Below are 25,946 nucleotides of genomic sequence, written 5' to 3'. Positions count from 1 at the left end.
AGTACACAATTATTAAAACCAAAAAACCAAGAAAATTTTTTACCAAAGAAAAAAAAAAAACAAAAATCAATGCCATAAGCAGTGAAAATTCATTCATATCCCAAGTATTGTGAACGGAAAACACATTTAATGCTTCAACGGTCATTGCGACGCCCACCTGAACCGACCGTTGGTAAGGGTCACGTGCCATCCCCACCGCTATTTACGGCTTTCACGTGCAGACAAAATTACCTCCATAGAAACGACAACATGTGCACAGTGCATATGATGATAAGCAAAAGCAGGGCAAAAGGCCTTTTTGAGAGGTGGGACGTGTTTACGTGGGGTTTTGTTTAGAGAAATTGGCTTTAGCCCCCTCGTTTGTTCATCTGTCTGCAGTTCTCGTTACACCTTTTTAAAGACTCGAGCGATCCTTTGCACCATTCATATTACTCCAAAACATTTCACACTTCACACACACTATTATAATTTACAGCCTCATAGCCTAAACAACAAATTGCTTCTTTTTTATTTAAAATAATTAATTTGATCCCAAGCTTATTTGAATATTGGTTAATGATTCATTTAATAGCATGATGAAAGAGACTTGCGATATCATTTTATTATTGAATTTCTAAGAATTTAGTCACATAAAATACAATTATGACGCGGTGTGAGCCAATGACTAACAACGATGGTGGTGGTGTCCTATCTTGCCATCAGAAAGGGGAGAGTCTGATTGGTAAGGTCAAGGTGCGGTTGCTTTTGTCTCGCAAAACGAGACAGTACTAGAGCTTGGTGCGGATTTTAATGTGATAGATAGCTAGACAGATATGAAGACGATGCTGCATAGAACGGATTGGTGATTCAAAGATTGAGATTGTCAAAATCCTTGACATTGAGGGGGGAGACTTTGGACTGTTGTGGGAAAGTGTTTGCTGTTGTTAGTCTATTTGTTTGATACATTATTGCAGGGAGGGCAGGTATGTTAATTGTCAATGGCTCCATGTTTCTTTACAGTTTGTTTTTGGGTCTATCATAGACTCTTGGAATTTTCTTGTGGGCTGACATGCAAAAGCAGCAAAATCAGAGTCAGAACCAGAACCAGAACCAGTTTTAGTTGTTTTTTTCAGAAAACAAGTTTTCTGTGTATATATTTACCAAACCATGAATCTGTTCTTTTTTTTAGTGCATGAAAAACTTATTACTGCTACAGTCTAATTTATCTAATAATATATGACAAGACAATGAGTTCTTGAGTAGGAAGAACCATAGAGCAATCACCGAGCCAAATGCTTAGATTTCAATACATGGAAGACTTTTTATATTCTTAATTCAAGCTTTTAGGCCAATAGAGTCTAGAAAGACAAAATAAAAAAGATACAGGTTATCAGAAATGTGAAGCTGCTGCAGATTTCTTGACGGTACATAATAGAATGTATGGCAATAACTGGGGACAAGTTACATCTTACATGTGAATGACATGCCCACTGTTCACTGACATGACGAAATTGGGTCCAATCTGTCAGTAAATTATTTCCAAAGCTATCAGTTTTCTAATTTCTTAGACGATTACTCCACGGCATCCATCTCCCTTGATTCCATCCCTGACGATATCCTCCTACCTCTGTTTAGAAGTTTGAAAACCAAAATTTGAACCAGAAGGCAGAAAAGTGTTCAAACTGATGTTGGGTTCTCGAAAAAATGTGTAACTAAAAATAGTACCGCAAAACATAAACACCCAAAACTTCACAATTGGGAAGAAAAAATTACCATTAAATGTTTTTATATTATTTCTTAACATAAATGAGGTATATACGTCCGCATTCTTTGAAGTGAATGGAAGTTGACATATCCTATTCCTGTTCTGCCAGGAGCTACGCAGGGGTATGTGACATTTCTTGTATGATACTCTGAATTCAACTCCTACTTTCTACAAAATGTAACAGATTTCATTTTCTCCACCTGCGTAGATAAATGCTGTACAATGCTATAAGTTTGAATACTTATAGCTTAATAAATTTTCAGACGGCTTGAAGAATTCCGCCTTCTTCCTTCACAGCAATCTTTGGGGGTGATCTCATCACTTTTAACCGGAAAGCTGCCTGCACATCGCTTGGAATGTAAGATGAGGTTCAAGTTGGGAAAAAAAGTGGTAGAACTAAGTAGTTATGATAAAAGTGACTCGTGCTAATTACTGCAACATGAATAATGAGCTGCAAATGTTTTTTTATTTTATATGGTAGGCAGAAACGACTTTGAACTTGGGACCTCTAATTTGGAGATGTGATAACGACTTCAGTTAGATGGTCTCAGAAGCAGCAAAAGTTTAAATGATATTCATGCAGTAGGTTAGCAAACTCATATTTGATTTTATTTATTACCTTCTTGTCTGAACCAAACTCAATAACATCTGATGGACGAACACGTGTAGAAACATTTGGAGGTATTCTAGATCTTCTCCCTTCATGACTGCACATACAGAGTTTAGTTTTAGAGACTCCAGGAAATTTAAGATACACAAAGTTGTTTCTTGCTGCTTATGACTTACTCAATGATATAGGTTCCATGTTCACTTTGTAAATCAGTTAGGAAGAATGCACCATCTTTATAGCTGATTTGAGCATGTGTTTTGGTTACCTGAGATAATTAGGCAAAAAAATCAAAATGTTGCAGAAGTAAGCAAACTAGATTAGCTCCAGATCAGGGCTTTAGAACAGTCGAAATCACCTGGGGTGAAGGTATCAACACTGACATTCCGGGAAAATTCTCATTCTTTTCGCTCCTGCAATGACCATTAAGCATGACAGACAGATGAATTACTATAAGAGAAAAGTAGTAGACTGGTAAATGGGATTGATTAAAAAACGAATAGAAAAAATCCCTTTTAATGACATGAAGTCATATACTACAAACCGACAACAAGCAAATACATACCCAATCATGAAAGGTTTGTTCTCATCCCTAATTAAACAAATAGGTTGTGAGGCAACTACTTCATTTCCAACTGGCAACAAAAACCAACTGCAAAACAGACAAGAAGGATAAGAAATACAAGAGCCTATAGTGTTGAATAAATTGTCCAGAAAATATGATACAATTTACAAATATAAAAACTATCATACGCACTCTCCGTTAATAGTCCGCTCCAATGCATCATTGTCTTCAAACCACGTCTGCAGTTGGTCACTTGCCTGAAGAAATTATTTTAACAGATGTTTCAAACAGTTTCGCTAGCCATTTATGCAGAATCAGTAGCATAAAAGCAGCATACCTTGTCTGAGAGTCTGCAACTTAAGGGCCTTCCTTCAAGTTTTGAGCTGCAAACAAATCAATTCATTTTTAGAAGGAAGAAGAAACCAGAAACTTCGTCCTAGGATCTTTGGAATTTTTTTAGACGGTTATCTAAATCCCCTTAGCACTTCCCCCAATTTCAATCCTTCTGCAATTTCATAAGTTTTTGGCACCCAAAACTTTTTGTTAACCGTAGGTTCATAGTGCCATTTCATGAGTGCTGAAAGGTGAAGCAATACCATCAAAGAACTCATTGGTAGGAATAAACTCTGAAACAAAGAAAAAATTGAAAAACAGAAGCTGGTATTGAAAGCTAACTCTTCTAAAGATGGTCCATAATGAAAAATGCTTGAAAATCAGACATAGATAGAAGCAGAGGAAAAAAGGCATTTAAAGATCTAACCTGTTACCACCTAAGACCCAATTGAGCATTAAGGGCATTGCTAAGTCAATAAAAAATCTGCCACCAACCCTTCCTGGATGCGGTATCCGAAATTTTGTCAAAAACTGTAAAGGAGGTCAGATTCCATGGTGATTATGTATGCAGTTGTTGCACAATTATTGACTTTATATTATTATTAACTTACATAAAATGGATTCTTACCGACAATGGACCTAGCCCTACACCTAAATAAGCCTTGTAAGTTGAAGCCATGATTGCAGCCATCCTTGCCATTCCATGGATGATGGCAACTCGCAGTCTTCTAGCCTTCTCATAGCTGTGAAATAAAAGAGTCACCTAGGAGAATCAGTTTCAGATTGCAGAAAATGGATATAGTGGACCAGTAACATATATGTAATTTGGTTATATGGACATCGTACATAATGAAAAGAAATCATTATTGGTAGACTGCATAGGAAGTTTTCAGATAAAATCTAGATTGTGATGAGTGAATCTGTTAAATTTAGTAAATTTTACCAAAGTTTTCCATAAGATACTTGCTAATGATGTTCTACTTCCATGGTTTACAAGGACTCTTTGCCTACTAAGCACTTGAGTCAAGAAAAATAAGGAAACACTTAATTCAACAATTCAATCTGACAGATGAGAGCTTTCTCAATATAATTTTTTGATTGAACATGCAGTTTTGACCTCCTTTTACAATCATTTCCCCTTTCGAACTATTTAGGAAAAAGGAAAATATTATATTACCTCTTTAAAGAAGAAACAACATCAACAGGAGTCCCTGACTCAATATGTTGTTTCCATGCCTTATCAAGTTCCAATGCTAATTGGTAACTGTCCTGCAAAGATGAATGAAAAAGGAAGTGTTTTTTTGGCACGAAGATCGCTTGGATAACCTGACATCCTTCCGATTATTAGGAAAACACGATATACAGTATTAAAATACACATGATGTTAATAACATATATAAGTTTATCAAGGGTCTAGAACTTGAAATATCATCTGATCATAGGCAATACTTAAATTTGGGGAAAAAAGGAACTGCCAACACAATGGTTTCCAGTCATACCTCAATGGCCATACATCCTCCTTGACCCATATTTGGTTGCATTGCATGGATAGAATCCCCAAGCAAGGTTACCCGCCCCCTTCCCCAAGTTAGCGAGGGTGTTCGGTCATATATGTCACGTCGAAGAATTGCATCTTCATCAGTAGCAAGTAACAAATCTATCACATTATCACACCAACCCTCAAATATTTTAAGTAGCCTCTCCTTTTTACCTGCAAAAAGATGAAAACAAGAAGCAAAAACATTAACAGATTTTGAAATTAACAGTCAAATCCTATAATAGGTTGGGACAAATATGAGCACTGTTACTAGTTGAAAATTTAAAAGAAAGATGTATACCTTTGAATTTGAAATATAAACAAAATAAATAACTTTCAGGGCAACTGAAGCCTCTTTCAAAGATTTTGCTAGCTTATATACTGAATTCTAAAAAATAAAACATCGGAGGTTATTTACATTGGCTATCCACACCACCAGCTGGTTCCTTGTGAAATGCATACCACTGCATCTTTCCAGCACCAACATCTGAGGAAACGAAGTATTGCTTGTGTCCCAAAAATACACGGTACCTTCAGAGGAGAAGTTTTAGTGTAGGCAACTAGCAAAGCCCTAATACATTCTAATAATTTCCTATGGCTTGTAAAAAACACAAATTTATAATGTAATATCGATCATATTAATACAAAGCAAAATGGAACATACCCAACAGACTCAATATCAGCAGGCACAAAATCTGCAATACCAGTATAGCAAGTGTAGCCTGAGTATACAGCTTCCTTTGGCCCAAATAAGTTCTTCCTCACCTGTAGAGGAAAATTTCACAAACTATGATACTGCTTCAACATTTCAAGGGTTGAACAATAGGGAAGAAACAATCGGTGTCACTATTGGTGAAAACTTCAAGTTGCATTTCGATCTTGATTTAGTTTAATTACAGAAAACTAAATGAAAAGAATTCATCTAGCTGACCAAAGTTTAGACTTTAGAGTTAAGGATTAGCTCATATACTGTCCATCCCACCGTAGGTCAGCCCATGTTTTCCTATACCTGAGTTTTCTACTTTTCTTCATACAACTGGGCATTATATAGCAAACAGATTTTAGCAATTGTTTCAGCTAAGTTGAAAGTTTGGTAACCAATTTGTCAGGGACGTGTTGTCAAAGCAAGCTTTAGGATAGGTTGTTAACAATCCAGTGTCTAAAAACAAACAAAGACTATGTTCTGTCATACAAATAAATTAAATAAAATGGTACCTTGGACCATATTCCATCAGCTCCAACTAGAAGATCACCCTCATAGCGCTGTCCATTTTCCAGAACCACAGTAACCTGAACTTTTAAATTACATAATTACAAAAAATAAAATGTCACTACAAAAGAATTAGCCAAACCAGTTTGCAAAACACTAAAAGAAACTAGTAAAAATAAGAAGATTATGCTTTCCTTTAGCTACAATAGAAGATCTTGACCAATTAGCAACTCATATTACCTTATGTCCATCATCCTCAAAATCAATAACGTTGCTGTCATTAAAAATTACATCTTCCCCAACTGCACGAGCCAGGATTTCTTGCAACGTCATCCTACTAATAACTCTTGTAACTGGAAGCCCCTTTTCTGCTGCAGGGGAGAATGTATCAAACTTGATGTACCTGTTTAAACCATATATCATTTAGTGCGATTGGATTCTTATAACCAATATTTAGACAAGGCAGCCAAACAACAGTATTTAGTACAGAGTAAAAACTCACCAAGTACCGGAAACCCCATCAACCAATCCATTAATTCTATCTCCAGTGATGCACCCTGCCTCCATAACTTTCTCAGCAACTTCCATATCAATAGCCTCTAAAGCAGCCAATGCATTGCTTTGAATCTGGATTGGACCCCTATATTGCCCCTCACCTCTTATAGCACTCAAATCCTTCTCAAACACCACCACATCAAAACCTTTCCTTTTTGCAGCCAATGCGAAAACCAATCCTCCAATACCACCCCCAGCAACCAATATCCTCAGTTTCTTCTTCTCCAATTGATTCTCATCAAATTCACTCTTCTCACCTGACTTTGAAACACTTTGGGTTCCGGCTGCCACTGTAGCTTTTACTTGTAAAAGTCCCTTCTTTCTGTTACTTGCTCTGCTTCTAAAATGGTAACTACAATACATACAAGGCGTGGATTCTATTGGAATATAATTAGAGATGGAAACTGGAAACTGGGTTCCTGTAAAAAGAATTGATGAAGGGTTTTGAAATGAAGTTGCAGCCATTGTTTTGCCAAAAAAAAAAAAAGACTTTTCAACTTTCAAGGCCTTGTTTGTTGGTTTTAATAATAAAAAAAAGAAATATGTTTTCCTTCTATCAGATGAAAACACTTTATGGTTACAGTTGTTTTCAGAAGAGTCAAGGAAGGTAAGGGAGAAAGCAAATTGAACAGATTTTTTCCCAATTCGACAGAGGGAGAAAGAGAAGGAAGTGATAGAACAAAATCCAATCACACATGAATGTGAAGTCAAGAATTGTGCTGCACTAACCATGGTGATTCGAATGGCCATGTGGCAGTAGTCTAAAATCCCACCACAATATCTTGGTAAGAAATATCTTTGTTATTTGACACACGTCCTTCTTTTCTGTGGTGGTCGGCTTATCTGTTATTGTATTTAAAATATTTTCCACTTCCAAGTTCCAGCCTCATCCTAATGGAATTGGAGGTGATGGCTGCTCTTCAATGGAAGTACTGTTGGATAAATACAATTTATCATAAAATTTATTATCTTCACATATAGATTAGGTTTGGTTCACTATTAAATGCCATCCTGATTCATAAAACTTCATGTGGTCAACCGCCTACGTTAGAAAAAAGTTACTAAGGCAATATTCTTCTTTTGAACTGTCTCTCAAATTTGATTTTTAACTCTCGCAAAATTTTCTTTTATGATTATTCTCTTGGCTTTCACATCTTTTATATATATATAAAAAAAAAAAAAACTTTTGAAACATAAAATAGACGATGATGGTGGTGCCAAACTGTGTCTAGTTTCAATGGTTGGAAACAACGATCAGATGTCAGTCAAGTCACCTTACCACCTAAAGACAATGTGATTGGTTATGGATCAGCTTTTAAAACGTGGCTTCCGTTCGGTCGGGAGCCATATTGGCTGAGGACAAGAAGAGTAGTTTTCAATACTATTAATTCAGAATAAGTTTATTATCAAGAACAAGCCTATCCAAATCCTCAGCTGGGAATTTTCATACAAGTCCTGTATTCATATAAAAATATTCCCTCGGAAGTCTGAATAATCATTTCGTATAACTCTTTATATATATTTAAATCATATAATTTATATATTTATATCATATAAAATATTAATAATTTAAATATTTATATGAGATTTTATAAAAAATTTGTGTAATAAATTGTATTGATATAAAAATATAAAAATATATTTTTTATTAAATTTATATAATTTTACTAAAATTTTAAATTATATTATTTTCATATCATAATACTAATATTTAAAATTATGACATCTAAAATTTGAAAACCCTAGAGCTCTTCCCAGCTCCAATAATACAGATGTAACTTTCAAGGTCCATGAGCTTGGGAAGCATCAAATCCTCTCCACACAAAATTGAGTTAAATTTTATTTACGAGTGTGGCTCTTTGAATTTTGAAGCAAAATTCATGGAAAAAAAAAAGGAAGCAATTTGCTGATATTTTATTGATGAAGAATCAAGATCATTGTCTCTAAAAACATCTAAAGATGTACCAATCTAGTGCATCGTTTGACTGCAACTAATTAAATGGACAAAAATCTCCAGGAATCGGGACCCCAAAACTACATCTGACATCATAATAAATGCTTCTAAGAAAAATAAATTCTCTCAATCAATGTCACAATTATTTTGAGGTCCTAATGTTGAGTGTCTTAAGAGCATTTCTCAATATCTTTAGTTACATCTTTACAATTTTCATCAAATTTGAGAAAATTATATATTTTTTTTTTTATGAAAAAGGGTTAATTGAAAATAAAAAATTAAGTTATCTTGATACTAAAACCAGACCTTTTACAATATATTTTACAATTTTCTTGAGTCCAATTTATCAAATGCAAATTCTTGACTGATAAACATATAGATATGAACGACTCTGTTCATATTTGAAAATTTTAAAACTATATAGTAATTTTAAAAATTATAAACATTTACAAAAAACCATCCTAGGATTATGAGTTTAAAATGTTTTAAAAAATTCTTATTTTAACCATGAATATTTAAGTCAATGATTATTTTGTGATAACCAATTTCACATCAAAATATTTAAGTCAATAATTATTGTGATATATAAATTGAAATTTAAATATATATTTATGATGTACATTTTGTAAGATAAAATCAAGAGATTTTTAAATAAAAATAAATAATATCTGACATATAAAATATGAATCTTTACAAATTGTATAAAAGTAATTACCCATTAAATAAAAATTAAGTATTATATAATAAGAGTCACCTCTAAAATTTTAATATCTAGTGTGATTTTAATTTTTTAATTTTGCTTGTGTTTTATGTTGGATGAACGTCGGTATATTTTTAAAATATGTTATGATAAATTAAATTTTAAATATATATTTATAAAATATTTTTTATAAGATAAAATTATAAAATTTTTAAATTAAAATATATAATACTTATGCAAAACTCCACATATTTAATCAAATTATTACAAAGCTTTTAATTTTAATAATTTCAAATAAAAAACCCGTTATTTTGCTGTTCATATTGGCATAAAACCTAGGCAAATATATGAAAAAAAATTCTGAAACTATAAAAGTACAAAAATTTAATAATGAGGCAAATGTTTAATACAGAAACGGATAAATTAAGAAGCGGTGGAAATGCAATAATGCCATTGGGAACAGGTTTTTATAATATTATAGTTTATAATAACTTGATTTGATGTCCACATCCTAACATATTTGGGGTAGGGTCACTGCCCTACACAGAGCAAAGGGCATCAGTATAGTTTTAACATTTTTTATACTATAGCTATCTGTTGGGGCTATTGTTTTTCTTGTAATGAAAAATGAGACCAAAAGGAGAAGGGAGGGACCAACTTCCAAACCCTTTGCTGATCAAAAGGTAAATTACTAGATTTAATCTATTCTTTTTTTAACTATTGAGATTTATTTTGAAGCTATGTTTTAACAAATTAATAAAGAAAGGATAGAATTTGCAGTTGAAAAGCCTGATTCAATTATATTTTGTAATGTGTTTATATACATATTTTTGCAAAGGATAAATGATAAATATGTAATATGATAAGCTTACATTATAAATTAATCTAAGGTTAAGTCAGGTAAGTGTTAAATACAAATTCAAATTGATTTCCCTCTTATACAGATATTACAATTCACAACTTATTACTAAGAAAAAGATCTCAAATTTTATATCCTTCTCCCAACTTTTTTTTTAATACAACTGTAAAAATTTTCCATTGGTTCAAAGATTAATTGTTGAATTTTGCTCCGTTTGCGAGATATTATTTATTTTACAAGTATCTTTATGATTTCGTTTTTCGAAAAAAGATGTATCATTTGAGAAAGTATAAATCTTTATTTATAAATCACAATCCAATTCTTAGTTATTAAAAATGTGAAATCTTTTCTGTCAACACTCTAGTTGCATAAAAGATGGGATTAAATCTTTAAAAAAAAAAAATTAACACTAGTACAAATAAACAAACCCATAAACATGGCTTAAAAGCTAGGAGCTAATATTAGGGAAATGAACTAGACAAACAGAGATCATATGTTTTGAATTAAATGCATGAGGTTTGATTTTTTTTTCTATAATAAAAAAACAACAAAAAAAAAAGGCAAAATGTGAAAAATGTGTTGTATGTATTTCTACCCTTAAATCTCCATCTTCAAACTCAATATATAAAATGAAAACCCCATTCAAAGGGAGTCTTCCCGTTGGCAAACCGCCTTGTTCTTATTGTTCATCGCTCAATGTTCTTTGGATATTCACTATTCTATTTTTTGGGTGCCTTTTTGTTGTCTTATATACACATGTGGATGTGGTTTTACTTGAATGTGAGTCTTCCTTTTTTTTTTTTTTTTTTTTTTTCTCTTTTATGGTCGAAATCTGAGTTTTCAACTAATACTAGTATTCCTGGCCTTTGTGTACAATGATTTGATGCAGCATTTCGCATTTTGCAATCTCAATGAAGCAACCCATCATGAGGTTTGTCTAGATGCAAACAAATCTTTGTACCCAATTAACGGATAGCTTCCTACAATGCTAGAATTAAAAAACAGCTGAATACTTTGCCACAAAGAACAGTAAAAATCAGCTTTCAAACAAATTCTTTCATATTGTCTCAATAACCCTTTTAGACAACATTGCCAGCAAACCGATATCACTATTATTTGTTCAAGTCTAGGTGGCTTTTGTGGCACTGTCTTTGCAAACAGGCTAAGACTCTTGTTTTGGTGATAGAGAGTGAATGAAGAAAGGTTTTGTTTCTTTGAGCCATCTGGGTACTTTTCCAAGCCCGGGACCATCAGATTACCGCGATAATGGCGTGGTGGTGGCTTCAAAAGGGTGGAGTTCAGAGAGGGTGCCACATCCAGGTAATAGCGATGGTAGTAGCAGAAGACATATCAGTGCTTCATCTTTGACATCTTTTTATAGTGGTAGAACATTGCCTTCCAAGTGGGAAGATGCCGAGAGGTGGATTTGTAGCCCTGTTTTGGGTTATGGTGTTAGCAAGAATGCAAACTATCAGCTTCAGAGGCGGCCAAAGTCTAACAGTGGTCCTGTTGTGCCTCCTGGTACTGCTTTCTACTCCAATTACTCGCCTTCAATGCGGCTCCTTGATGGTGGAGGCGGTGGGACGGTGAGGAATTTGATGGCAGGCTCTCCATTTTCAACTGGGGTTTTGATGGCTGACGGGGTTTCTGTTCATTATGGTGGTTGTACAGCTCCTGATGCTGGTGGAGATGGTGACGGCAGGCAATCTTGTATGGTGCAGAATGACAGTAATGTGGCAAGATCGGCAATTATACCTGGATGGTCAGATTTGGTTAGTGAATCTTCATTGCCCAGTTCTCAAGGTATTAGCGTTCTTTCTTTGTTTTGAGTATCATTTTGCTTGCAATTTTAACTTACGCTGCTATACTCCAAGTACTTATCTGCTGATCTGATTATGGAGGTTAAAGAACATGAATTTGCACATGATCAGGCTCCCAATTGCATATCAGAATTCCAACAATCAATCGCAGTTCTGTTAATTTCTAACCAGTAATGATTAATTGTAAATAAAGTTCTTAAAAATGCATCTGGATGGAATCTGTGAACTTCCTTGTGTAGACAGACATACCTTGAGAGCTGAAGAATCATATTTAAGACTTGAGATCTGCTTGGACCTCTTTGTTGTGGAAATCCTGCCTGCCAACCGATAATGAAGTGTGTAGAACAAATATAATGTGATTAAAATTACATCGATTTTGTAAAATGTTACCTTCAAATTGAAAAAGGTCTGTTCTTCAGTTTGTAACTTGGAACTGCAGTCACTACACTAGAATCATCTTTTTGGGGGGCTAGGACACTTGAATAGAATAGATATGGTCATGGATTGACAGTTGAAACTATTAGATGGCTAAATCTTCAGTGTAGTTTTTAACGAATGATTTAGATGTAAGGCACTTTCTACATTGTTGCATGATTTATTTGTGTACAACTTTTCTGATGTTGAATCAAATCAAATTGTTGCAGATGAGAAACTTGATGAAATCAAGGAATCAGAAATGATGATCTCTCGTGTAGTTTCACGGAGGGATATGGCAACACAAATGAGCCCCGAGGGCTGTTGCAGCCACTCATCTCCCAGAGAGAGGTCTTCCCCTTGCCACTCGCCTCCTCTTCCTGCTGTGGAGAACAATGATCATCCTTCTAAATTGGACATCAGGGAAGTGCAGATAGACAAACGAGCCACCATGACTAACCGGTCCAAAATACATGGATCAAGAAGAATCCAGAAAGGGGTGCCGGATTTTGAAGAATTCAATCAAAACAGCACGGCAGTTTCTGCTTTTTCTCTGGATATTTCAGAGGCAGCAACAAGCATTTCAAGGTATGTTTTATTGCATCGTCCCTTAATAATTTCTGTCCCGCCTCCTCCAATTTGAGGCAACATTAATGCTTAATATGAATCTTGAAATTCGATGAATACATATTCTGCCTTGCTTTATGAAGTCTGGAATGTAACTTTCAATGGTGGGGACCAAGATAAGCTCTGTGTCCCATATAGGATTTAGTAAATAACATAATTTTCACCGACTAGTAACTGCCAATATAATGCGTTTCTTTGTTTGATATTTCTTTCGGGCAGGGCGGCCAAACTTTCCAGCATTCCTGGAATCCAACCATAGATGAATTTTACTTCAACTTCTGTCACTCAATGCTATAGGCTTTAACGTCGAAGGAAATTTCCAATATTCAGTTCCTAAATAAAAATGCACCATTATTATATTCAACAGAAACTTGGGGAGTAGTTGAGTGAGATAAATTGTCAGAAACATAAAGGAGCTTTTCCAAAAGAACTTTTGACTTGTTTTGCAGGTTGCAAAGAGAGGAAGCAAAGATCTGCGCATGGGAGAATTTGCAGAGGGCAAAAGCTGAGGCAGCCATACGAAAACTGGAGGTTCACATGCACACAAGAATTCTGTTTATTGTGTCTCTATCCAAATAGCTTAAGCTTTCTTAAGATCTTTTCCTGCATTTTCTACTTACCTTTTCATTTTATTTGAGACCATATTCCTTTTTATTGTTAGCTTAAGATACAGCACTGTATTTTTCTATCAGATGAAATTGGAAAAGAAGAGATCAGCATCAATAGATAAGATCTTGAACAAACTGAGGATGGCTCAGATGAAAGCCCAAGAAATGAGAAATTCAATATCAGGCAAGGAGGATGAACAGATTCCTAGGACTTCACAGAAGGTTACATTCTTCCATATCCGCATGAGTTCCTTCAGTAGTTGCTTCGCCTGCCATGCTTACTAGTTTCTTGAAATGGGATCTGATCTCCTTTGGCGCAAATCGTTACCACCAGGTATATTTATTAACCATGGAGTTACAGACTCCAGATTTTGTATATGCCTGCTGGTTTCTTGGCTTCCCTACTCTTCCCACATAAAATATCTTAGAATTTTAGGATGACTCTCATTCTGAGTTAGAGCAGCTAAATTGGACCATTTGCTGGCCCAAGAGAATGCGGGATTCTAACTCTTGTTCTTAGTAGATGGGACTTTTGTACATAAAATTACTTATCAGGAAATATCATCTCTTATGGTTTTCGCAGTCCACTGACAAGTCAATAGGGTGGTCTTATCTATTACTTGACTGATTTTTAAGTCAGTGGAACAACCTTTGGTCTTCGGGGTATTAAACACAAAAACACAAGCTTAGCTTCATATTTAACAGGGCATATAGCAACAATTCGGTAAATATTTGCATATATGCCTAATAATTGAAACTTCACATACCACTGATAGGAAGTTTTAAACTTCGGCAATGAAAAAGTTTGGTTAAAACTGATAATATACAGTGTTAAAATACATTAATTAGAGACTTAAACTGATTGGCCAAAAAAATTGACTTCAACTGGAATATTTTCTACAGAAACTAAAAAATATGGCTCCATATAACATGATTTATAATCAAAATAAAAGATACTGACAATGACATCAGGCATTAATCTTGATAATTTAATAAGTTCAATAGTTGACATCCCATAAAGTTCTCCACAGCTATACCATGGCCACTTATTAGTACGGCCGGTACCGCCAATCTGCTCGAGATGACCTTGCACTCCCAATCGCATAACCCCACTGCTTAACATAAAATACTTAACGCATAAGATAAGGTCATAATGAACTCTTTGTCTGAATCTAAATGATTTTCCTCATCCTAAGAATTCGGATAACTTCACAATCAGTTCCATCTTTGTTTGAAAGCGCACCTAAGTACTAAAGTAATTGTTTAAATCGTTATTTCCAAATAAACTTCTGTAGGCATATATACTCACATCATCAAAATGCAGGCCTTCATACATCCTACCATAGGGGCGCATTGGACCACCAAAACCTCTAAATGGTCCAGCAGGATTCATCATGAAACTAGGGCCAGCATCATCGACAGGTGTTGCTGAATCTATTGCCACCTATAGCAAGTTCATATGTAAAATTATAAGAGTTTAAATCAACATAAATTATGGCATTTTGATTGCATTTTATAGAATGTAGAGAGAATAGAAGTTTGAAATAATAACTTAAATGAAGGGACAGAACTAACAGCAGATGAGCAGGCTTACCTATAAATGTACACCTACTCTTTGAACCTTTCAAAAATGGTGAACTAGATAGGACTAATTAAATGAATTTAACGACTTTAACTTGTAGTCATAGCAAGATGATCTCAAAATCCTTTTTCTTTACGTGGAACTGCTCTTCTTTCTCTCCCCAGTTTGCAGAAAATTTTTAAAAGCAAATGCCTTGCAAAAGATTTCTTGTAACTGGTCATAACCACATTTTTGGGATTAATATGCCATACATACTCCATATGACCTCAGTGCATAATGGAGTTACCACACCAATCCACAGCAGTAACAATAATAAATTGAGGCTTTCCAATCAATTCATGGCAATAAATCATAATTGAGAATCCTAAAAATTTCAGTGCATAACCTGAGAACTAGAGTTAATTTCCATAACCAGAAAATGGCTATCATGGCAGGATATACATAAACATATCATCCATGAACTTGGCCTGTTTAATATCCTATCATGCATAAAAACGAACTTGGCCTGTTTAACATCTTATCATGCATAAAAACTCATGAAAATGAAGAAAAAGTAAGTTTATCGTTATCAGGCCTCAGATGTACGGCAATCAAGTATGAGGTAATAAGTTATAGACTTGTTTCCATGTACCTGTTGCCCACAAATCTCGTGTGACCTACGAGATACTCTGTCTGCAACTCCGTCTTCAGCAAAAGTGACAAAACCAAAACCTCTGTGGCCAGATCTCTTGGGGTCCTACATTAAAGGAGCATCCAAACCTTCAAAAGGAGGCTTCAATTATCTATCATTTGTATATGATATTTCATCACCTTACCTTAGGTACATAAACATCTAGTATACGACCAAATCTACCAAAATACTGGCGAAGATCATCAACAGTAGCCTCCTGAGGAAGCCTGCCAACAAATATCTTTTTGCCCATTCCTCGACTGGACTCCCCTCCTAATTCAACAGAAAGGGAAAAAATGAAAACATGAATAAATGATAATTAGATAAATCAAAGTCTCTGCTAGGGAAGGAACTTACTTCCATACACAGGGCCAGGATGGTCATACAAGGTAGGAGCACCAAGTGCAGCATATCTAGTGGCAGCAGAAATGTAAGCATTGTATGCACCATATCCCCCCTGTGACATTCTGCCAATGGGCTTGAAGTCATCTTCCTGTCAACATAATATCAAGTTAGTGACATTAACCCCACAAATTGAGTATATATGTGAAATTGACAGGGAAATAGAATATAAAAACTAAATTGTGCTTCGTCCTGTATTAAAAGATCAAATTTGAACTGCAGGTATGTAAAACAGGTAAATTGTTAAAAAGTAAAAAACACCAGCAGTCATGTAACTTGCCTTGGGTGTTGCTCGATCAACTACTACTGTAGTACCTCCCAGTTCATGAGTATCAGCCATCAGATTCTCCACAGAATCTGTAACAGTGAACACGTATTAACCTTCTTCTCACTGTTAGACTTAACAGGAGTGGAGGAAGAGAACCTGATATAACTAAATTTGAACAAGTAACAGACAATTCTTAACTATACAACTTGGATTTTCAATTGGAAAAACAGAGAAGTAGATAACTTGTAGCACTTTTATCTCGTAGACAACCAAATAAAATAACCCAAAATTTGAACACAAGCATGTGAACCATTTGATGCAGAAAATTAAATGAAAGGTGATAAGCCAGGAGCAGCATAAACTGACCTGCGCTAGCAAAAGTGATAAAGCCAATTCCACGGTGAGCTTTTGAGACTTGATCCTGCGAAACTCATACTTAATAATCATCTAAGAAAACTCTACCAAGAAAGCTGTTATATGCAACCATAGAAACACATGAACAAATAGGGAGTACCTTCGGCATGTATAAATCTGTAATCTCACCATACTCCTCAAAATGACTGCAAAGAAGAATATATTGATTGTTATGTTAATTCCTCACATAGCTGACAAGTCAACTCATTATTTGTTCTTTACCCTTTAAACAGGATTAGTCAACTCAAACCAACAAAGGCATGGCCTGTTGAGTAGAGTTGACAAATCATGTTCAAAGAATAAAAGGCAAATAGCTTAAAAAGAAGGCACTACCATGATTCTTATATTGCACTTAATTACCTCCGAAAGGTTGATTCATCCACTGTTAGTGGAATCCTGGCCACAAATATCCTGGTTACTTTCTTAACTGGTGCTCTCATCTCCTCCTGTCAAGTATGATACAATGAAGCTATTGATAATGAATAGATAAAGACTAGTAAATCGATAAAATTTCTCAAAAAGGGCAACTATTAAAGTTTATATAATGAAACCTTTGGAGTAGCTATTTTAACTTCCAGAATTCTTTCGCCAAGAAAATGCTCATTTGATAGCACATTCTGTAGAATATGAAACACAAATAATAATTTGCCATCACATGGTTTAAAGGTAAGGGAAAGAAAGAAAACAGTAGGAGTGAGAAGGTCAATGGTTACCTTAGCATCATCAGCTGATGCAAATGTTACATAACCAAAACCACGAGATCGGCCTGTGGATCGCTCCTAGATAATAGAAAAAGCACATTAGTATTGATAAGCAACATAAAAAAAAAAAAAAAAGGAAAAGGAACTTATCCACAAAATTTAACAATTCTCAAGATTCTAACCTAGGTAATATGTGATAAAAAAACTTGCATAGAAGAAAACTGAAAAACGCTTGCCCCAGTTTGGGCTATTTTCACATAGAGTGAAGGTTCTAGTAATTCTTGTATATACCTCTCTGACACATCAGCCACCACCATTTGGAACAAATAATTAACATAACATGCAATTACTGATATTAACTATGAACCAATTTCTACCATCAAGATTTCAAGAACCTCCTGACCTCAAAAGCACCTTAGAAAATAAACCTCAGCATCATAATAATGCTGCAGCAGAGTTTAGTCCAAACACCAAGGATAAAGTGAACACATACTACTACATTATTTGAAATCTTTCACAATTCTTGACATCCAGAGAAATGCCCAGTAAGGAAGAGGATTTAAAATAACAGAAAAATACCAACCCACGCAATTTAAGTGAAGCAAATTACAAAATTTTCCATACATAAAGCAATCCTAAGCTAAAACGCAAAGAAATATCCAGAAAAAAATTATTGAGTCAATAAATAAAATAAATGGAAAAAGGGGAAACCTTCATGACAATACAATCCTCCAAATCACCATATTTACTCATATACGCCCTCAAACCTTCAGTATCCACCTCCCATGGGATTCCCAAAACCTACGAAATGAAAATTGATCAAATTCGATAAAATCACAAGAGACCCAGTAATAAAAACCCAATCTTTCACCAAAATAACAAGGGTTAGGAAAACAAAACTAACCACAAGCTTCCGGTCCATGAAGAAAACCAGAGAATTTGAGCTGAGAAATGAAAATCGTTGAAATCCCTAACCCACTAAAAAAAACACTCACAAATCCTCTCTTAATAAATCTCTCACACTCTGTCTCTTCCTCTTTCTCTTCCTCTTCCTCTTCCTGCACACAATAAGCACACGCTCTTTCTCACACATAATCATCACCAAATACGAAATCAAATTCATTGCTTTTTTTTCTTTTGAAAAATAAAAATTTAATTTTAAAAACAGGTGATCAATTGTAGTAGTAATCGACAAGTATTACAAAAATTTTTCCTTTTTATCGTTTTTGGGCGCTCACTGACCTGACCAATCCAAACCCCTAAAATTTGCAGAAGAAGATCTCTCTACCTCTCCCTCGCTCGTGCCGCTTTGAGTTGTTATCGCGATTCGGAGAGTGGATCGCGTTGGCTTCCTGTTTATAGCCGAGTTGGGCTAAATTTGAGTGGTTGGCGGACTACCGTGGGCTGGCCTTGAGTCCATCACCATGTCGCCTGTTCCATGCTAAAGGCCACTAAGCTAACTCTAATTGGGCCCAGATTTAAGGCTTTTGTGTTAAAACCTTTTCTCTTTTTACTTAAAAAATAGCTATCTATTCTAATATAAATAATATATTAATACTCATAAATTATATATCAATATTAGTAAGTTATATATGTTCAATTTGAATAAAATTTGAATTTAACTCAATCATTATTAATTTGAGTTCGAATAGCTCAATTTATAAAATTTATCAAATTCGAACATCTTAATATTCGATTCGAACATTTCGTTAACTTAATTAAATTTTTAAATTTTAATATATTTTTATTATTTTAATTTAAAATTTACTATTTTATGCTTATATATATATATATATCAATTCGAGCTTGAATTTGAGTTCAAACACATAATCAAATTTTAAATCGAGTATAAAAATCGAACTCATTTTTATTAAATGAATTTAATCGAGCGAATTTAAACAACTCAATTTTTATTTCAAATTGAGTTCGAGTTTGAAAATTAAAACTTAATTGAGCTAGAACCTAGTTTCAAACTGCAAATTTAGAGTCGAACTTGAGTTCGAACTTCTAACTATATCGATTATTTGGCTTGATTACACCATAATTCTTGTCTAGTATAGTTGTGTTGAAACCTCCGAATCCATTCTACTATTGTGTTAGGCTAAAAGGCTCCAATCAAGTAAACAATAAAGTCAATCGAAACATAATTAAACGATCAATTAATTACATAAAAGATAACAATTTAATCTAATCTAGTTTAATTGACTTACATCTACGGATGAAAAGAAAAAGATCCACTAGTTGTAGAGAATTACAAACATATATTTTATATTAATCAACACTCAACAATCAATATCCCTAGGTCCTCTTAATTTCCCCTAATCTTATGAAGTATTTTTAACCTAAATAAATATATACTCATGTGCACTCATACATATATTGAATATCTTAATCTTCTCTAATCCACCTAAACAAAAGCAATCATCATTTTATATGAACTTTTTTGGTCTCCTTTAGTCCACTTACAAGCATTCAAATATATATAACAATAAAAATATTAATCTCTAGTAGTTCTATATCTACCCAATAAACTCTATAACTCTTTTATATATTTTTCTCATATTTAACTTTATAAAAATTTTATCTATTTATAATCATACTAGTCTGTCTATCAAGAATTCTCTCTCTTAAAATTCTATTTTTGTAAATCTTTTTATTTATTAGGTAATATCTAACTAGTTTTAGATAAACCTGTAATGAGATTTTAATCATTAATCCCAACACATCAAAATATAGTCTTGTGTGATTCTTCATCAAGTTTTTGCAACCCAAAAAAGAAAAACCAAAATCCCCGCAAATCTCAGTTTCGCTCTTAATTTGTATGATTCAAATGCTAATTTATGTTTGAAGAAAGATCATTCACCTGCCTCTTGTAGCAGCCGTTGAAGCAAAGGCATGCATGTCACAAGGCGGTTGTATAGGGAAGTTGCAGGTCATCTATAGGCAACCTAGGAATTATATCATTGCATTAAACAAACCTCAGTTTTGCAGCAGCTGTTGAAGAAAAGCATAAAACAACTGGGTTAAATTTTAAAGCGTGTTTATTTCTAACAAAAATCAATCGATCTGACGATCAATCTAGTCGCCCCAGAGACCTATACTGCCACTAAGGCTCGAGAAAATCAAGCACAACCCTGTGCTGCATGTTCCTGTCAAGGCCTGCTACAATACATTAGCGGTGGAGTGAAAGGATTAATATCTTGATCCAGAATTGGTCTACCTGATCTCATATGTCTGGCTTTGGGTTGCAATGAATTCATCTTAAGATTCCCATCCATAAATGCAATTCAGGTAAACTGCGATCTCTGTATTAGGGACAACCCAAGTTGCTTTCTTGCTTTTCTTTTGTTCACCATTTTGCATATACTTACAATTGAAAGCTTTGGATGTTTCTATCACCATTTTTTCATTATAGCCTCAACTCCCAAAATTAAATTGCTTGGACCTCTATCTTTATGCCATTATTTAATTTTATCTTCCTATGAAGTTCATAAATATATAACTTGCCAAATGATTCATTGTTGTTAATTTAAAGGAAGCTCTCATTCATATATAAATGTCTCTTATAAGTTCCAATGATATTTTGGGAATTAAAACACATCTAAATATTATATATACCATATTTTTTCTTAAATGAAAAAGTATAAGACTTAGGCCCTAATAAGTGTCTCTAATGGGATACTCAATGGTAAATTTGAATTTTATCCTTGTTTGAATCTTGTACTAAATATAAAAACCTTAGTTATTTTTTATTGAATAATTCAATAAATGAATAGAAAAAAGCTATAAATGAAAAATATTCAATCATAAAACTCATCATTCGATGTAATGAAATCGTTTCAATCGAGCTTCCAAATAGAGCCCTAGTGGACGGAAAGAAAACGAATATAGCTAGAGATACCAATAAATCTGTCAGTTGTGCCTATATAAATATTTAATTAAACCTTGCAGGAAAGAGCAGATATAGAAAATGAAATTCCATGAATATATACCCTTTTATCCTGTCAGAAAGAACATCTGAGAACTTATCGTAAAAGGAAAAAGAGGTAGATGGATAAAATGGATTGTATGAAACAATAGATCAGAAGATAGAATGTGTCAGAGAGGGAGGATGCAATGAACATTGCCCGGTTTGATCGATCTAGGAAAATGTCCTAAATACTTACACTCTCGAATAATCAAAGCCTTTGTGTGGGGATGTTGGGGCCTGAGTGGGATATCTCACATGGGTCTACTTGATGAGATAAGGTTTGACCATTTCATTTATTTTTAATTCTCTTTTTTAAAATATTTCTTTAACTATTCTTCTAAATGTCCACTATATGTAATTCATTAAGTTAGATGGAGGGGGATGTGGCTTTATTAGTGAGGCATGACCCTTGAGACATGAACACTAACACTACTCGACCCTGCCTTGGGAGGCAACCTACCTCCCACCTTCCCTTCATTTAATATATAGCACTTATGTACAAAGAAGATTATGAAACCTTTTAAATGAAAAGGTTGGAGATATATAGCACTTCATCCTTTGTATTTGGTGGCGAAATTATTCATAGCAAGTGAGGAGCCTTCCCTCCATCGTTTTTTCTTAAATTAAAGAATGTAAAAAGAGTAAATTAGGTAATTTATGTATTTATATCATATAAAATATTATATTCGTATCATATTTTATATAAAAATTACGTATCATAATTTATATTGATGCTAAAACATGAAATATATATTTTTTAATTTTATTAAATTTATTTATGATTTTTAATAAAATATTAAATCATATTATCTTCTTATATTTTATTCGTATCATTTTTATATCATTTTATCACATTGTACCATGCCTAAAAAAGAGGCAAGAATAAGCTCATTATTGCATCACACTCTCTACTAGTCTCTACTCTACAAACCAAACTTATTTGGCCGACCTCCTTGCAATTAAACCCCACTTGCACTCCTTCATGGAATGTGTATGAGAAAAGTAGTTAACCGGTGGTCAATTAAGAATGTGTTACTTCATCCATTTTATATATTGCGTCTGATTTTCATTTTGTACAAAATTTAAAAAATTTAAAAATTATTTTAACTTTCATTGATTATAAATATTCTTTCCAAAATCACCATTGATATTAAAAAGGAGAAAAAAAGTGAGTAACCATAATTAAAGAAATTTTTTTTTTTCAAATGAGGCATTTATTTAAGAAATATAAATACATGCAAATAAAACAATATTTGTAAGGTATGAGTAATATACATATATATATATATATGTATACAGTATTGTAGAGGCGAAATATATGGTGAATTCTAGTCGATAAATAATGAACATATTTTGGTTTACAAAAATGCATAGCGCCAGCAATATCAGAGATGATGATCATCATGCTCTCAATTCGAGACAATGACCATTATCAATTTACTATGCTCGGCAACTATAACCAGCGAGTATATATAGTAGTAATGAAAAAATTATTATTATATTATCATCATCGTCATCATCATCATATACAAACAATAGAAAATACTGGTTTAGTTACTGTTTTTGGTATGTATAGAAGATATTTGGGACGAATATATTTTTTAAAACAAATTTGATCTAAGCGAATCCAATGAAAAATTGAAGTGTAATTGCAAGAAAATCAAAATTGGCATGGACCACCAAATATCAATCTATTATAACGTTCATTTTTGTCACATATACTTCAATATCATGTCAGAGAATATGATGGTTAGATATAAGCTGTGAGCTAGCCTAGGTACCACGCAAAATGAAAGGAAATTTCCATGCATGTATGGAAAGGGAAATAGTCCATTTGAAAGGAAATTAAATGCTACTTATCTTCACCAAAAAAAAATCTCATCTTTCCATTATTTCATGTGTTTTGCTGATTAAAGTTTGAATAGCATGGTTTTTTTTTTTTTTTTTGGGTTGGATGGGTAACGATTACTGGCACATTGGGTGGTAACAATAGAGGGACAAAACTTATATAAAGTAATTTAGGTGAAATTTATAAAGTTTTTTTTTTTAATTATTTAATAAAAACTTTAATAAAAAATTTAAATTGATAGACTGATTGTGTTGGATGTAAAAATCAATAATATCTAAAAAATTTATTAAAATATTATTTATAATTTAAATTTAATCGATATTTATTTAATGGTAAAAATTTTATCAATATTTTTACTAAAAATGTCAATTTAATAAATGTATCAAAAATTATTAAAATTTTTTAAAATTTTGCATGATTAATTTATGTGATGAGTTCTTTTAATCTATTGATTTTGATTTTTTATTTTAAATTTTATTTAATCATTTTTAATAAAAAATTTCACCAACCTCATTTATAAAATTTCATGTAAAAGTCTTTCTTAGAATAGAAATATAAAGGAATATTCAAAAGTTTAATAAGAGATAATGAAAGCATGCAATGAAATTATCTGTTGCACATTAAGAACAAGTAAAATTCACACTTTACAAGTAAACAAAAACATCACGACTACCCATTAAAGAACCAACTAAATTCTAAATTTTATCTCCTATCTAAGCATCTGCATATTGCCTACAACTTGATGATGGTTAGATGGCTGGCAAGCTTTCACAAAAGAGGAGTAGCCCACATTAGCCATTGTTGCACTTGGAAACCCAACACCCATTGGCCTGTTAATGGCAGCTTGTTCCAAAGATTGCACCTGTCTCTTCAAGAATTTGACATAGTGAATGGCCTCGTCTAACATTGAAGCTGTGTCCATTTTGGTGCCTCCTGGAACAAGTCTTTGAAGAATCCTTATCCGCTCACTTATCCTTTCTCTTCTATGCCTGGCGGCCACGCTCTGGGGATCCCTGGAGATCTTAACGTTCCTTCTTTTTGGAGGCTTAATGGATTCTGGGTCTATATGAATAGGCTGCATTGCTGCTATACGGAAAATCATCTCCCTCATTGCTGCCATGGAGGTTTTCTTATCTACTGAAGAAGGATATGAATTTAAATTGTTGAAAGAAGTTGGATATTTGAACTTGTTGCCAGTGGCCATATTGTTGGGTTGGAGAGATGGAGTCATGGGTTCTAGAACTGGGTTATTGCCAATGAATGATAAAGTGGAAGGCAGGGTCATCAATGTATTAAGTGAAGAAACATTTGGGTGTGGGTAAATGGGTGGTTTGGGTAGGATGGTGGAGCTCGATGTCCCATCGGAGAAGTGGATTTCAGGCAATGTGGAAGAGCTCTGGAAAGGCTCACAGAATTCAGGAAGCTTTTCCATTTGCATCATCATTGTCATCATATCCACGTGATTTTCTGTTGAGGATTTGATCGTGTGAACATCCATTGAATCTCACCCAAACTACACTAACTCTTCCCCTTTACTCCTTGAATTCAGTGCGCGCGTGCGTGCGTTGAGAGAAAGAGAGATGGGGAAGTCGGAATTGATAATTCTGAAAGACTGAATGGCAGGGGGATGGGGGAGCTGAGAGTAGCTGAAGATAGCTTTTATAGAATTTGGGTTTTAGTCAGTGATATGTGCAGAGAGTTAAGGAGAGATGAAAAGTGTATTAAAAAGTACCACCGATATCAAGCAAGGAAGTGGAAGGGAATTATAGAGCAACTTGTGACCAAATTGAAACCAAAAAAAAAAACTTGTGACCAAATTTCTAAAAATTTCATGCAAAGCCGATAGGAAAGTCCCCTCCCCAAAACTCATTTATGATTGCATATGTGATCTCTGATAGTGACCGCCCATTATGTGGGGCTAACTCTATTAACTGATCCTATCAACCATCCGATCTAGTGACCAGGAACACCAACTAACTGAAAAGTTCAAACCAACACGTGTAAAAGATCGATTGGTCACGCGTTTAGGCCCACAGATTGGATGGCTTGGATTTAAGGAATTGTTCAAATAAGGTGCATGAACCACTTCATTTTTATGGACTGACTGCGGCTAGGAGTACTCAAAGTGCTTACTCTGACTGCTCTGCCTTAAATTTTTTATTTTACTTTGCTGAAAGACGACCTTATTGAAACCCCGCAGTCAGATGAGATTTGTCAGAAGGGCAACCCCTTAGCGGACTCCAGTGCCTGATAAAGATTCCGGTAACTGTGGGGAAACACTTTGATGATCACAGTTAAATAGCAGCTGTGAGGTGGTGTTAAGGGGTCAATCAATATTCAATTTGGAACTTTACTTCCTGACTTAACTGATTATTCTAGCTTGGGCAATATCCTAATTCCTAAGGAGGTGATGGTATATATGTATTTGCAGTGGATACAGTTTTGGTCTCTCTCTTTTCTCTCTCATCACTGTTTTCCTCGGCACGCTTTTCAAGGTGGATTAGAAGGTGACGGTGATGCAGACCTCCACTACAAGTATGCATAGGCTGCTTTCGGG

General features: G+C 34.1%; 4 protein-coding genes and 1 long non-coding RNA gene across 17 annotated transcripts; 1 reads left to right on the top strand and 4 right to left on the bottom strand.

Moving 5' to 3' along the window:
* Positions 1-1,734: 1,734 nt before the first annotated feature.
* LOC111299980 (zeaxanthin epoxidase, chloroplastic-like) lies at positions 1,735-7,426 on the bottom strand. Of its 3 annotated transcripts, none has more exons than XM_022895532.2 (16): positions 6,499-7,426; positions 6,237-6,399; positions 6,002-6,076; positions 5,451-5,551; positions 5,205-5,317; positions 4,749-4,960; positions 4,427-4,518; positions 3,878-3,992; positions 3,677-3,780; positions 3,254-3,299; positions 3,109-3,173; positions 2,917-3,003; positions 2,710-2,764; positions 2,531-2,619; positions 2,364-2,451; positions 1,735-2,084 (listed from the first exon to the last, which is right to left on the bottom strand). In XM_022895532.2, the coding sequence occupies exons 1-16, from the start codon at positions 7,299-7,301 to the stop codon at positions 2,004-2,006; spliced, it is 2,289 nt and encodes a 762-aa protein (XP_022751267.2). In that variant the 5' UTR covers positions 7,302-7,426; the 3' UTR covers positions 1,735-2,003. The 3 variants fall into 3 exon arrangements, with proteins under 3 accessions (XP_022751267.2, XP_089604041.1, XP_089604042.1); XM_089747915.1 differs by having other exon boundaries at positions 4,427-4,575; positions 6,499-7,343; XM_089747916.1 differs by lacking the exons at positions 1,735-2,084; positions 2,364-2,451; positions 2,531-2,619; ... (2 more) ...; positions 3,109-3,173; positions 3,254-3,299 and adding an exon at positions 3,390-3,542 and having other exon boundaries at positions 4,427-4,575; positions 6,499-7,343.
* A 3,679-nt stretch (positions 7,427-11,105) lies between these two features.
* On the bottom strand, positions 11,106-12,640 carry LOC149513873 (uncharacterized). Of its 2 annotated transcripts, none has more exons than XR_016330039.1 (4): positions 12,275-12,640; positions 12,134-12,201; positions 11,923-12,047; positions 11,106-11,819 (listed from the first exon to the last, which is right to left on the bottom strand). It is a non-coding gene; the product is annotated as an uncharacterized LOC149513873 (long non-coding RNA). The 2 variants fall into 2 exon arrangements; XR_016330040.1 differs by having other exon boundaries at positions 11,679-11,819; positions 11,923-12,037; positions 12,275-12,413.
* Positions 11,258-14,115, top strand: LOC111299978 (uncharacterized). The gene is made up of 4 exons (XM_022895529.2): positions 11,258-11,867; positions 12,529-12,886; positions 13,375-13,456; positions 13,618-14,115. The coding sequence occupies exons 1-4, from the start codon at positions 11,258-11,260 to the stop codon at positions 13,816-13,818; spliced, it is 1,251 nt and encodes a 416-aa protein (XP_022751264.2). The 3' UTR covers positions 13,819-14,115.
* A 206-nt stretch (positions 14,116-14,321) lies between these two features.
* LOC111299979 (heterogeneous nuclear ribonucleoprotein 1-like) lies at positions 14,322-18,899 on the bottom strand. Of its 10 annotated transcripts, XR_016330036.1 has the most exons (15): positions 18,813-18,899; positions 18,475-18,628; positions 18,282-18,371; positions 17,583-17,648; positions 17,421-17,486; positions 17,230-17,315; positions 16,970-17,015; positions 16,822-16,876; positions 16,468-16,544; positions 16,143-16,278; positions 15,931-16,058; positions 15,747-15,851; positions 15,128-15,328; positions 14,843-14,977; positions 14,504-14,645 (listed from the first exon to the last, which is right to left on the bottom strand). XR_016330036.1 is itself a non-coding variant. In XM_089747911.1 (14 exons), exons 2-14 carry the CDS (start codon positions 18,490-18,492, stop codon positions 14,583-14,585), a joined length of 1,071 nt encoding a protein of 356 aa, XP_089604037.1. In that variant the 5' UTR covers positions 18,493-18,628; positions 18,813-18,899; the 3' UTR covers positions 14,322-14,582. The 10 variants fall into 10 exon arrangements, 6 of the variants coding, with proteins under 6 accessions (XP_089604037.1, XP_022751266.1, XP_089604038.1 ...); XM_089747911.1 differs by lacking the exon at positions 15,128-15,328 and having other exon boundaries at positions 14,322-14,645; positions 16,143-16,274; positions 16,464-16,544; XM_022895531.2 differs by lacking the exon at positions 15,128-15,328 and having other exon boundaries at positions 14,322-14,645.
* A 5,098-nt stretch (positions 18,900-23,997) lies between these two features.
* Positions 23,998-25,120, bottom strand: LOC111300744 (transcription factor HEC2-like). Its single transcript, XM_022896362.2, has one exon. The coding sequence runs from the start codon at positions 24,885-24,887 to the stop codon at positions 24,099-24,101; it is 789 nt and encodes a 262-aa protein (XP_022752097.2). The 5' UTR covers positions 24,888-25,120; the 3' UTR covers positions 23,998-24,098.
* Positions 25,121-25,946: the final 826 nt, after the last annotated feature.

Source organism: Durio zibethinus, chromosome 18, assembly GCF_047325235.1.
Source record: "Durio zibethinus cultivar Kanyao isolate XHJ-2024 chromosome 18, ASM4732523v1, whole genome shotgun sequence".
In the NCBI taxonomy this organism is placed as follows: Eukaryota; Viridiplantae; Streptophyta; class Magnoliopsida; order Malvales; family Malvaceae; genus Durio; species Durio zibethinus.
This window is presented reverse-complemented; position numbering and strand designations above follow the sequence as displayed.